Source organism: Saccopteryx leptura, chromosome 8 (genome assembly GCF_036850995.1).
Source record: "Saccopteryx leptura isolate mSacLep1 chromosome 8, mSacLep1_pri_phased_curated, whole genome shotgun sequence".
In the NCBI taxonomy this organism is placed as follows: domain Eukaryota; kingdom Metazoa; phylum Chordata; class Mammalia; order Chiroptera; family Emballonuridae; genus Saccopteryx; species Saccopteryx leptura.
The window spans coordinates 48,624,151-48,637,172 of NC_089510.1; the positions used below are offsets into that span (position 1 = coordinate 48,624,151).

The 13,022-nt window shown below is 44.8% G+C and overlaps 1 protein-coding gene across 3 annotated transcripts in view; it reads right to left on the reverse strand.

Moving 5' to 3' along the window:
* B4GALT4 (beta-1,4-galactosyltransferase 4) overlaps positions 1–13,022 on the reverse strand; it is a 65,393-nt gene that overhangs the window by 7,718 nt on the left and 44,653 nt on the right. For 2 of the 3 annotated variants that reach the window (XM_066347775.1, XM_066347774.1), the window contains exons 3-5: positions 10,527–10,759; positions 7,072–7,259; positions 2,537–2,659 (exon numbers count right to left, since the gene is read on the reverse strand). In XM_066347775.1, the coding sequence (XP_066203872.1) occupies positions 2,537–2,659; positions 7,072–7,259; positions 10,527–10,759 (544 nt within the window). The remainder of the gene's footprint in view (positions 1–2,536; positions 2,660–7,071; positions 7,260–10,526; positions 10,760–13,022) is intronic. The other variant, XM_066347776.1, reaches the window with a different exon arrangement.

The window sequence follows — 13,022 nt, forward strand, 5'->3', positions numbered from 1 at the left end:
GAAATGACAAATACAATATCAGAAATGACTGCACTAGAAGGGATCAACAGCAGGCTGGATGAGGCCGAGGATCCAATCAGTGATTTACAGGACAAGACAAACATAAGCACAAAAGCAGAGCAGCAAAAAAAAAAAAAAGAGGCTCAAAAAGATTGAAGAAACTCTAAGAGACCTTTGTGACAACTTGAAGGAAAACAACATCCGCATCATAGGGACTCCTGAAAAATAAGAGAACAAACAAGGGATAGAAAACTTGTTCGAAGAAATCATAGCTGAAAATTTCCCTAAAATGATGAAGGAAAAAGTCACACAAATTCAAGAAGCCCAGAGTCCCATTAAAGAGGAACCCAAAGAGGCCTACAGCAAGACACATCAAAATTAAAATGCCTAAGTTAAGAGACAAAGAAAGAATACTAAAAGCTGCAAGAGAAAAGCAGTTAATTACGTCAGAAGAGCCCCCATGAGGATGACATCTGACTTCTCAACAGAAACAATTCAGACCAGAACAATTGACAAGAAATATTCAGTAAGAATCTACAACCAAGACTACTACTCTATCCAGGAAAGCTATCATTTAAAATTGAAGGAGAAATAAACAGCTTCCCAGACAAAAAAAGGGGGGGCTCAAGGAGTCCATTACAGCCAAACCAGGACTGCAAGAAATTTTCAAGGGACTGCTATATAAAGAGCAAAAACGAAAGAAAAAGAGAAAGAAAAGAAATCAAAAGAGGACTGTAAGTGTAAAGAATAAAATGGCAATAAATAAGTACATTTCAATAATAACCTTAAATGTAAGTGGATTAAATGCTCCAATCAAAAGACACAGGGTAGATGCATAAATAAGAAAACAGGACCCATATATATGCTGTCTACAAGAAGCCCACCTCAGGACAAAAAATACACACAGACTGAAAATGATTCCTTCTTTTAACAAAGAAAGTCATGATCTTTTAAGGTCACAAGCTTTAAAGCCCATGAACCTATGCTCAAATCTAGATTTTGTTATTTACAATCTTGGTGAGTCGGTTCGTTGCTCCAGATCTTGGTATCGCATGCATAAAATACTAATGGTATTACAGAGTTGATCAGATAGACTCAAATGAAATAGTCCACAAGGAGCATTTGCAAACCATAATGTAATATGTAAGTGCAGAGAAGGGTGTTGTCTCCTGCACAGGTGAGTCAAGAAATATTTAGTAAATAAATCCCAACCAACTTTTATGTTAAAATCATTTAATTATCCATAGAATTAGTCAAGAACCACCCTGAAGGCCCTGATGTTCTTATCAAACAAAAACAAAACTTGGCGCTCCCCTCAACCTTGAAGCCAAGGAGCAGAAGGAAAAAAGACAGTGGTGCTACATAATCAGTGCTACTAACATCCCATCTGGGCCGTAAAATGGATTTGGGGAACATGATGGCTATTGTTTACCTCTAGCCTTTGCTAATCTTGCCCTGGTATCTAGCAGACACCCTCTCTCCACCTCATAAGCCCTGGCCACATAGGCTGCTGATGGGCTGGGCCATGAAGAACTGTTGCCCATCACATGGCCATTTCTACAGAGACTCTTGTCAAGGAAATTCACTCCCCTCCTGTCAGAAACATCCAGAGACTCTCAGCCTGTACATGAAACAAGACCAGCAGGGAGCTCAGGTATCTTTACACTGAAGCAAGAAAAATGTTCAGGCAGTCACATATCCATTAATTCAGAAACCCAAGTGAGAAAGTTATTTTCCAAGAGACAACAGCAGGAGGAAAGGGGGTCTTAAGAAGACCTTATTATTACAAGTCTAAATATACCAGCCCCAGGATCTTAAATAATGACTTATTTCTGGGAGGCAGACATACCTGTAAAATTACCTGGCCACAAAGCCCAAGTTCAGGGGGAGGAGCTGGGAGAGGAGGCCAGGTACAATCCCTCTGAAGGCCCCATCGCAGAAAGCAGTCCAAGAGAATCTGAGGATAATGCTAGCAGCCCGGAGTCCGGCCTGGGGTCAGGCCAGCAGCTGCTCCCATAGTGTGTGGGGCGGGCTAATGCCTAAGAGAGGACACCTCAGCCAGCTTCAGTCTGCCGCTCCTCACGGGCTGCTGGCGCTCCCTGCTCTGGGCAACAGGGACTGTGCGGGATTCCCTGGGGTCTGAGAGAAAGCCCAGGCTTACAACGGGCCCTCTGGCCACCATCCTCAAATTGCAGCTCTGTGGGACCCTCCACAGCTTGGGACTTTTCATTCACTGGTGACACCCTCCTCAGTAAGCAATACCCACTGACAAGCCCAGAGAGACTTCCATCAACACCTGCGGACTGCTAACACCCAAAAGCCAGAAACAGGCCGCCTTCCGTCACTTCCACACTGCCAGTGGCAAAGAGCAATTTGGCCCATCTTTCCCTCCCTCCACCCCTGCCACCCTTTAAGCCCAAATCTGGGCCCTATGCCCTGTCAGACACAGCATCTACAGCAACTATAAAACATAGGTCTCCAGAGCCGTCACTGATAGCAGAGCACGTGGAGGGGACCTGTCTCTGTTGTTGTTCACCTGAGTCTGAGGTCATCGTCTTCGCCTCCCCATCCCCAGTAGTTGTTAGAGAATCCATTCACCTTGAAAAACTGCTCTCTGCTTAGGGCAGTAACACCCCCAAAATATCCACTGTAACGTAACCTGGAGCAGAAGAGAGGAGAGAAAAGGTAAGAGCATTAACACAAAGCGTTTTCGTTCTCCACACACACTTGAGAAGTCTCTGGTTCAGGGCTGGCGTTCTGGGAACACCGTGAAGACCACGCCCGTCCCCCACCCATTCGCGCTGGGCGTCCACCTCCCGACGCGCCTGGCCTTCCTAGGGTGGCCTTCGCTCCTCTGTTCAGACCAGAGCTCACATCTCCTCACTAAGCAAAGTGCCACCCAACTGTAATTGTTAATGTTTGTGGGCAGTGTAAGTGTGCACCATAACATCAGATGTGGATGACAGATTTTGTCTCATGTGCCAATCCAAGGAATAGTCACAGCGACCAAGGCCGCTGGGTTAAGGGGTCTAAGGCTGCGGGCAGGTTCAGCATGACTAAGTGTCATAGAGAATATACTGGTTTTCTACTTTCACCTTTGGGGGGGGGGGGAAGGGTAAGAGCAGGAGACAGCTTCTGCACACACTGTGTGTGCAGATCTCCACTTCTATACATGCAGAGCTCCATCTCAGGGTCTGTTTCCTGAAGAACAAACCCGATGTTTCTGGCTTGAGCAGTTAGGATAGTGCCTTTCACAAAAATACAGTCAACACAACAATATTTAGGTTTTGGAAGAAAAACCATAAATGATGTTTTGAATAAGTGGAATATGAGATACCCCTTGGGCTTCTGCTAGTGGTCGGAAAGGACATGGGGTTCAAGCTCAAAAGGGAGAAGAGGCTAAAGATATGGCTTTGGAAATAAGCTGTCAAGAAGTGGTACTTGGAGGGCAGGGGTAGGAGAAGCAAACAGCCCGAGGGCAACGTGGTAGGTGAGAAGAGGTCAGAGGGTGGAGCCACGGGGACACCGACAAGAAAGGGGGAAAGAGAAGAGGTCAAGAGCAACCGGTCAGAGGGCATCTTCTGGCTTCATAAGACTCTTATGGTTACTGGTGGGCCAATTAGCAAATCTTAGAAATACAAGTATCCCTGAAGATAACACTGTACCAATTCAGAAATGCAAATGAAGGCAGCTTAATAACTTGGATGGTACTGAACAACAGGATGTGACCATATGGAGGCTTGCTACCTTTAATGAACTTGAGTTCAAAGTGCTCCAGGACCTATGAAATATTTCTGATTATTCAGATAAGAATAAAAAACTGAAAGGAGAGCCCAATAAACACACAGACACTTACCATCTAACACAGGGGTCCCCAAACTTTTTACACAGGGGGCCAGTTCACTGTCCCTCAGACCATTGGAGGGCCGGACTATAAAAAAAACTATGAACAAATCCCTATGCACACTGCACATATCTTATTTTAAAGTAAAAAAACAAAACGGGAACAAATACAATATTTAAAATAAAAAACAAGTAAATTTAAATCAAGAAACTGACCAGTATTTCAATGGGAACTATGGGCCTGCTTTTGGCTAATGAGATGGTCAATGTGCTCCTCTCACTGACCACCAATGAAAGAGGTGCTCCTTCCGGAAGTGCAGCGGGGGCCGGATAAATGGCCTCAGGGGGCCGCATGTGGCCCGCAGGCCGTAGTTTGGGGACCCCTGATCTAACAGATGGAGTCCCAAAAGGTAATTTGTTGTTCAACTATTTATTTCTACGTTCTCAGTACAGATGAGGAGGACTCTGTTTAACTCATGATGGAAACAGATTTATTTATATACCCTCAACCTAAAATTCTAGAAAATGGTGCTATGATGACCTAAAACAAACGGAAATAAAGTGCTCAGAAGGCAGCTACTACTGCCCAAGATATCAACAACAGTGACCTGTTGCTGTGATTATTGGACCTTGACCAGGAAGGACTTCTTAACCACCTAACGACCAGTAGCTTCATCGGGACGGAGCAGAACCACTGCCCAGGCCTGCCTGCCAAGCACCACAGAGGGGTCATCAGGAGAGAACCAGTGTCGATGATCTGACAGTGACGAGTAAGGAACCGCTGCCCAACATGAGCAAGGCAGCTGGCTACACTGTAATCCCTGGGCCCTGCCCTCAAAGAGCTCATAGTCTAATGACAGCTGAGTATTGTCAGGGTTCTGAGGAAGGAGATGCCACACACTGGAGTATTCAGACAGGTGGAAAAACAGGGGCCTCTTGGTGGCCAGAACTCCCTGAGGAAACGAAAAGAAGGAGAAAAGTGTAGGTTGCCTGAGCAGCAACTGGAGCCCCTTTAGCTGCAGTAAGAAGTGCAGAAGGAGACCAACCAAAGAGAAAAGTTAAAAAAACCTCTATGTCTTGGCCCTGGCCAGTTGGCTCAGTGGTAGAGCATCAACCTGGTGTGTGGATGCCTCAGGTTTGATTCCCGGTCAGGGCACGGAGGAGAAGCGCCCATCTGCTTCTCTGCAAATAAGAATCTTTTCAGCTTTCAAAGAAGGCTATGGATTTGGCTGGGAGCTTCTTGCATCCAGAATATAAGAGAGGACACATTCAAATCCCTGATTCACATGAAGGAAACCTGCCAGTTACTTAAGGACAACAAAGACTTTCTAGTAGCTAGTCATAAAAAAAATGTCTGGCCGGTTACAACAGCCAGATCATACAGGGGCTGATTTCAGAACAAGTAGCCTCTGATGAAATCCATGATGGTGACACTGAAGTTATAGTCAACATCAATCCCAAGCAGGAATGCCCAAGTCTCAGTTTCTTGTGGTCCAGCTTACAAAAAGATAAAATACAGAATTCCAGCTTACACAAAGATAAAACCTAGAATTTCAACAAAAGGCTTGTCCTTAAAACAATTCTGCCTGACCAGGTGGTGGTACAGTACATAGAGTGTAGTAGACCTGAAATGCTGAGGACCCAAGTTTGAAACCCTGAGGTCAGCTGCTTGAGTGTGGGCTCATCCGGATTGAGCACGGGGTCACCAGCTTGAGCATGGGATCATTTACATGACCCCATGGTCGCTGGCTTGGGCAAGGGTCACTGGTACCGTTGGAGCCCCCAGTCAAGGCACATATGAGAAAGCAATCAATGAACAACTAAGGTACCACAACTATAAGTTGATGCTTCTCATCTCTCTCCCTTCCTGTCTGTCTGTCCCTCTCTCGCTTTCTATCTATTAAAAAAAAAAAAGTTCTGTGTGATTTTAATTTCTCACCACAGAGGATGAGGAAGAACTAGGCAATGGTCGGGTATCATCTATTTCAGGGGTCCGACACACAGGTATTCTGTGCTGTAGATAGTTATTAATACACAATAAGTGAACAGATGGTTTGACATGCTTCTGAAAATACCAGCCATAATATGCTGCTTTCTTCAAAGCAGAGTTGGCTCAGAGCACAGAAAGCAAAACCTCCAGATGAGATTCTGACCCAAATATTAAGTTCCCCAAAGGAAAAACACCCTGTGATTCTCTTCCAGAACCCGCCGCAGCCCTGTGGCCCCGCTGCTCCGGCCTTCTTCAGGCACGTGGCATCTTTCCCCTCAGCTTCTTTCCCCCTCCCCTTTCCCCACTCATTACCGAGTGCTTACAGGTAATTTCACAAAAGTTAAGTGCAAAACTGATGCAATGCCACTGTAGCTGTTTCCCCACACAGCACACAGCAGGCAGCTCTGGAGGGCAGGCGCCCGGCCTCGTCAACCTGCTTTCATGGCCCCAAGCACAGTAAGCACCACAGACATGAGCCCAGGTGAGTGGCAGGGCCTGGGAAATGCTGACAGGTAAGTGTGCACACACACGAGTGAGGATATCATTTCCTTCGTAGAGAATTTCCTTGATCACTCTTTCCCCTTGGTACTGTTTAAATAGGAGCTGGTATAAAATAAGGCTAAAAAGCGGAGAAGCCTCTCCTGAGGGGCACAAGAAATGGAGAATGAAGACAAATGGTGGAACCTAGCACTTCCCACAGCGGCTTTGGGAGAAGGAACTTGTCCTGGGTGTTCGGGCTCCTGAGCAGACTATTCAGCGGGCACTCCCCTCCCCACTCTTCCTCAAAACTCTGGAATGATGCCACCATCTAGAAAGAGATGTCACAATCTCACAATGGAGGCCTAAAAGCTGAACTAAGTGGCACGCTTTTATTGTCTCTCAGATGGGGAAGCCAAGGACAGACAGGAAAGTTACTTGAATTCTGCACAGCGGGACAGCACGGAAAAGCTCCGCTGTGGATGCTGCAGGAGAGGGGTGTGGTCTGCAATGCCCGGATGGTCTTCCCTCGCCTGCTCTTTCCCGTTTGTCTCCGGGATCCTCTGCCAAGGCTGTCGCAGGGCTTTATCTACAGGAGAAACCTGATTTCTCTCATTCCTGTTTTAAACTTTAAGTGATATGTCGTGTGCTGTTTTCCCTATTTCTCATTTTTCTGAGACACTGGATACTACCTCCTATTCAGCCTTGATGACACAGGACAAGCTTCTGCAGCTACGCAGACGAGGAGCAGAGCCCCTTACCTGTACCCAGTGCTGTTCCTTCCCACCACCAGGTGCTTGGGCTGATCCTCACACTTGTAAAGATTCAGGTCATTCTCAGGCACCAGGTCCACATCGTGGAAAATAAAACAGTCCCAAGTTGCATCCTTGAGAGCCTCTATATAGCCCACATTCAAGAGTTTGGCTCGATTAAATTTTTTGCTTCCAGCCTATAGATATGGAAATTAAAAGTTGAAAAGTTCCTGAGACAAGGTTTCACACTGTGCCCCCTTCAGTTCAGATGCAGCAGCTGGCATTAATTACTCCTGCTACACACAACTCTACTTGTGACATGAAGATCTGACAGTAGATGCAATAACAATAATAGACAAGTTTCTTACACATTTCGTATACATTTAAATTTCATAACTTAAAAACATACCTTGAAATGGAGAGTTGTCGTTTAATGGGTATAGATTCTCAGTTTTGCAAGATGAAAAAATTTTAGAGATTGGTTTGCACAATAATATGAATATACTTAACACCACTGAACTGTACGCTAAAAAATAATTAAGGTGTTGAATTTTATGTTATACATAACTTATCACAATTTTTTTAAAAAAGCATTATTTTATAATACAAATAAAAATAACTCAAAAAATTAAAATATAGCTTCATTCCATGTAAAACTACAAAACCTTTTTTATCAACTAGTCATACTGGTATCTCTGCTTCACTGTTCAACTCTTAGCTCGTCCCAATCTGATTCTATGTAATCAATACTAAGCTTCCAAGACAGATATAGGATCGAGAATTGCCAGAAAGGATCGAGAATTCTTGACCTATAAACAGAGAAAGTTATTGTTAATATTTCTAAGCTACTTAGAAGTGTCTTGGAATCACGGTAAGAGAATTCTGTTTTAATACTTAATGGTGGGGTCCCGGCTGGGTGGTTCAGTGGATAGAGCATCATCCCAGCTGGCCAAGGTTACAGGTTTAATCCCCAGTCAGGTGACATACAAGAAGTACCAATGAGTGCACAACTAAACGAAGCAACTAAGTGGAACAACAAGTTGATGCCCCTCTCTCTCTCAAATCAATGAAAAATTAAAAAAAAAAATTAATGGCAGAAGCTAATATTCACAGTGACCTTACAGAGGGAATTTGTCACTGGGTAAGAAAAAGACAACAACATTTCAACCAGTAATAAGACTAGAGGGATATGAAGAAGATCTTACATTATTAATTTTTTCATGGCTGTTTGGATCAAATTTCTTCAGAATTAATTCCAGTTCAATAGTTTAGCATAACAAAAATACATGCAGTTCTCTCAAAAGTTGCCATAGCACTTTCCTGAAAATAATACTACAAAGCAGACATATTTTTCTATTCATAAAAATATTATACATTGGGAGTAGCTGTCTTGAGAAAAAATTAAGAATAATTAACAATGTTAAAAACAAAATAATTAAAAAATATAGTAATAGTAAAATTTTGTTTCAAATACTAAAATAATAGGCACTGATATATTATGCATGCACATTAACTTTCAATGGCCCCAGTTCATTATAAAGTATACATTGAAGAGCTGTATCCTCTGATGTGTCAAAGGTTCTCCTAAAACAAATATTACTGGGCCCTGGCTAGAGGCTCAGTGTCATCCTAGCGTATGGATGCCCCAGGTTCGATTCCTGGTCAGGGCATACAGAGGCAACCATCTGCTTCCCCCTTCTCCCTCTCCCCCTTCTCTCCCTCTTCCCCTCCCACAACCAGTGGCTTGATTGGTTTGAGCACCAGCCCCGGGCACTGAGAATAGCTCGGCTGGTCCAAGTGTCAGCCTCAGGTGCTAAAAATAGCTAGGTACTCAAGTACTGGCCCCAGACAGGGTTGCCAGGTGGATCCCAGTTGGGGCACATGTGGCAGTCTGCCTCACTCTCTCCCCTCCTCTCACCTAAAAAAAAAAAAAATTACTGGTTATAAGGAATTGTAAGGATGTAATTAATTAATTTGCTTGCAATTTTATCATTTGTAAGGATTTGAGGGGAAATTATTTGGATGCCTATGGCAATTTTGAAAAGTTGGACATGGATATTTAAGTTGATGCCTTATTTTTCTTTCAGTAAACATTAATACCAAATAAAGTCATCATTAACGACCTACTGTACTTAGAGCTAAACTCTTCCAAAGCAGCTAATACAGCTTACTGTTTTCCTACTAAATCACACTTCTGGAAGTCTAATAAGTAAGTCAAGAAAGTGAAAACTGCCTGACCAGGCAGTGGCACAGTGGATAGAGCGTTGGACTGGAATGCAGAGGACCCAGGTTCAAGACCACGAGCTTGCCAACTTAAGCGCGGGCTCATCTGGTTTGAGCAAAAAAAAGCCCACCAGCTTGAACCCAAGGTCGCTGGCTCCAGCAAGGGGGTTACTCGGTCTGCTGAAGGCCCACGGTCAAGGCACATATGAGAAAGCAATCAATGAACAACTAAGGTGTTGCAATGCGCAAGGAAAAACTAATGATTGATGCTTCTCATCTCTCTCCGTTCCATTCCTGTCTGTCCCTGTCTATCCCTCTCTCTGACTCACTCTCTGTCTCTGTAAAAAAAAAAAGAAAGAAAGAAAGTGAAAACTAATATATATATATATATATATATATATATGGCAAAAAAAAAAAAAGACAGTAAAAACTAACCATGTTTTACATAATAAATAGTGGCAAAATTAAGTTAAAGGCAGAGTGGTGGAGACAGTCAAGAACTCCATGGCTGCCTGCCCAGGTGGTGGCGCAGACAGAGTGCTGGACTGGGACACGGAGGACATAGGTTTGAAACCCCAAGGTCGCCAGCTTGAGCGCAGGCTCATCTGGTTTGAGCAAGGCTCACCAGCTTGAGCCCAAAGTAGCTGGCTTGAGCAAGGGGTCACTCACTGCTGGAGCTCCCTGGTCAAGCAAGTTACATATGAGAAAGCAATCAATGAACAACTAAGGTACCGCAACGAAGAATTGATGCTTCTCATCTCTCTTCCTTCCTGTCTGTCCCTATCTCTGCCTCTCTCTGTCTCTGTCACAAAAAAAAAAAGAAAAGAACTCCACGGCTATTAACATACAGTAGTCTGTCAGACTTCCAGTGAGTAGCCACACTCAATAATGCAAAACAATTCCAACTTCCCGTTGTGTAGTCTACAGCAAATGCAGAGGGGGGGGCGAGGTAAACCTCAGGGCGAAGCTGCAGGGCAGTCACTGGCTGCCAGGGAAGGGCTCACACGAAACAGGCTTCCTCCACCCTGTTATCTAACAGGCAGTAAAATCTCCCAGCACTCAGTCCTACTACTCCACACTCTGGGTCAAGAATTTTCTTTCCTCCTTTCAAGGACAAACAAGGAAAGAGAACTCTCTTTTGACAGTAGTTTGATGCTCCTTTTAACCAAGACAGACAAATGGCCAAGTCCCTCAGAGAGAGAAAAACCTAAGGCAGAGCCCAGGTCGGTCCCCACACTCACCTGGTGGATGATATAGATGCCGTAATCGAGCTGCTGCCTTTGCAGGAAGGGATGAAGGTGTTCCAGCAGGTACATCAGGTGTCTCTCTCTGTTCCGGTGGGGGATGAGGATGGCGACCCGCTGCGGAGCCTTGCACTCCTCAGGGCGATGGCGGCCTTGGTGCACTTTGGGATTTTCTGCCTGCACATCTTCCAGAGTAAGATCTGGTTTGAAAATAAGCTTGTCCTGACCTCCTACAATTAAAACAGGACAGAGGAAACAACGTAGCCATCTCATCCAGTGCGGAAAGGCTCACAGGAGCTAGCACACATAAAGCATTAGAACACTGCCTGGCACCCAGTGAATGCTATATGAGTGGTAGCTCTTATTATTACTATTTTAAGGCCTCCTTTGCTCATGAACTGTAAATACAGAACCATGTGACAGGCTATTGGCTACAACGGTATGAAAATGACATATAAGAGCAGGGGTCCCCAAACTGCGGCCCCCTGAGGCCATTTATCCAGCCCCTGCCACACTTTGGGAAGGGGCACCTCTTTCATTGGTGGTCAGTGAGAGGAGCACAGGATGTAATGCATCCTGTGTTCCTGGAGTACTATATGTGGCGGCGCCACAAAGCGTAGCATTGCTCACGTACAGTACTACTTCCGGTGACGTGGGACGCACATATCACGGCTCCAGAAGCACGTCATATCACTTGTTACGGCTAGCAGTGACAAATATGGAACCGGACATTGACCATCTCATTAGCCAAAAGCAGGCCCATAGTTCCCATTGAAATACTTCCTGGACAGTTTGTTGATTTAAATTTACTTGTTATTTATTTTAAATATTGTATTTGTTTCCGTTTTGTTTTTTACTTTAAAATAAGGTATGTGCAGTGTGCATAGGGATTTGTTCATAGTTTTTTTTATAGTCTGGCCCTCCAACGATCTGAGAGACAGTGAACTGGCCCCCTGTGTAAAAAGTTTGAGGACCCCTATATAAGTGTATTCTCTTGTGGCTGAATAACCAACTTCAGCTCTGTGATTCATCCATAAATTAGAAATGCTTTCTGTCGCAATAACCCCGATGAACAGCAGAGTTTAGGAGACTAACTTCAAATGTGCTCCATCTACTTTTCCTTCTCAAAATTCTAAAGGAGAGTGAAAAGTTTTTTTTTAGAGAGAGAGAGAAAAGAACAAACAGGAAGAAAGAAAGATGAGAAGCATCAAGTCATAGTCGTGACACCTTTAGTTGTTCATTGATTGCTTTCTCATATGTGCCTTGACCAGAGACTCCAGCCAAGCCAGTGACCCCTTGCTCAAGCTAGCGACCTTGGACTCAAACCAGTGGCCATGGGCTCATCTATGATCCTATGCTCAAGCCAGCAACCCCCATTCAAGCTGGATGAGCCTGTGCTCAAGCCAGTGACCTCAGGGTTTCAAACCTGGGTCCTCTGTGTCCCAGTCCAACATTATCTGCTGTGCCACTGCCCGGTCAGGCAGGAAGGTGAAACTTCTTTAAAAATCAAGAGCATTCCGTGGATTCAAGCTCGTGGACCAGGCCCCTTTCTGACTTCTTCCCTGAGCTCTTAGGAGCTATCCTAGCTCCCTGGATATAAACAGCACAAGGAAGTAGAAATTAGCCTCATTCCCTAACCCAGAAGTAACAGGTACATGCAAAACAGCCAGAACTGCCCCATTGTGCTAGGGCAGCAGACCTCCCCAATGGAGCATTTGCTTTGAGTCTAGACACAGCCTGAGTGGATGAAAGCCAAGAGCCCTCTATGGTAACCAAGCTCAAGCAAGGCTTTAAAGATCAGGCTGAAGCCACTGGCCTCCCTCCTGAATCTGAATTAACAGGGAACACTGAGTGGTAAGAAAGGAGAGAGCTCAGTTAGGGAACTGAGCCATACTTTGTGGAAACTCCGCATACACTGATCAGGCTGTAAAATCTCAAGTTGCTTGCAAATAGTGCTATCTTATTCTGAGCTGTCATTACAGGCCTTTCCCATGTATATCAAGGTGCCTTGCTCCATGTGGCCAACCCCCACCCTGGCTGTGGCTGCTGAGACCAGGTTCTAGTGTCCATGAAATAGTTAAAAGACTGCCTGGCAGCACCAAGGGCAATAACTGTTTCTGGCCACCTAGAGAGAGTAACTGGCCTACAAGAAAAAGCCTTTCCTGAGGCTCTGCATGTGAGACATAGAGTCAGCAAGGCAGTGATGCCCTAAAGACAAACACTAAGAAAAGGAATAATGTGAAAGGCAAGCTACCAGAGCAGCTGCCAGGCCACAGAGCCAATGGTGGTGTGGCTGTTGACATGGTTTCCGATATAGCCTGTTAATAAACCCCAGCATCCAAGTTAACCTACCATGTCCCTGTTCTTGGCCCCTGAAAGAGCCCCATCCAGTAGGCCTGATATAAATCAGTCCTCTTGCTTACTTCCTCACTGTCATAACTTTTTATGGCCCTAACCTTACCGTACGTGCTTCCACATACTCTTATCAGTCTC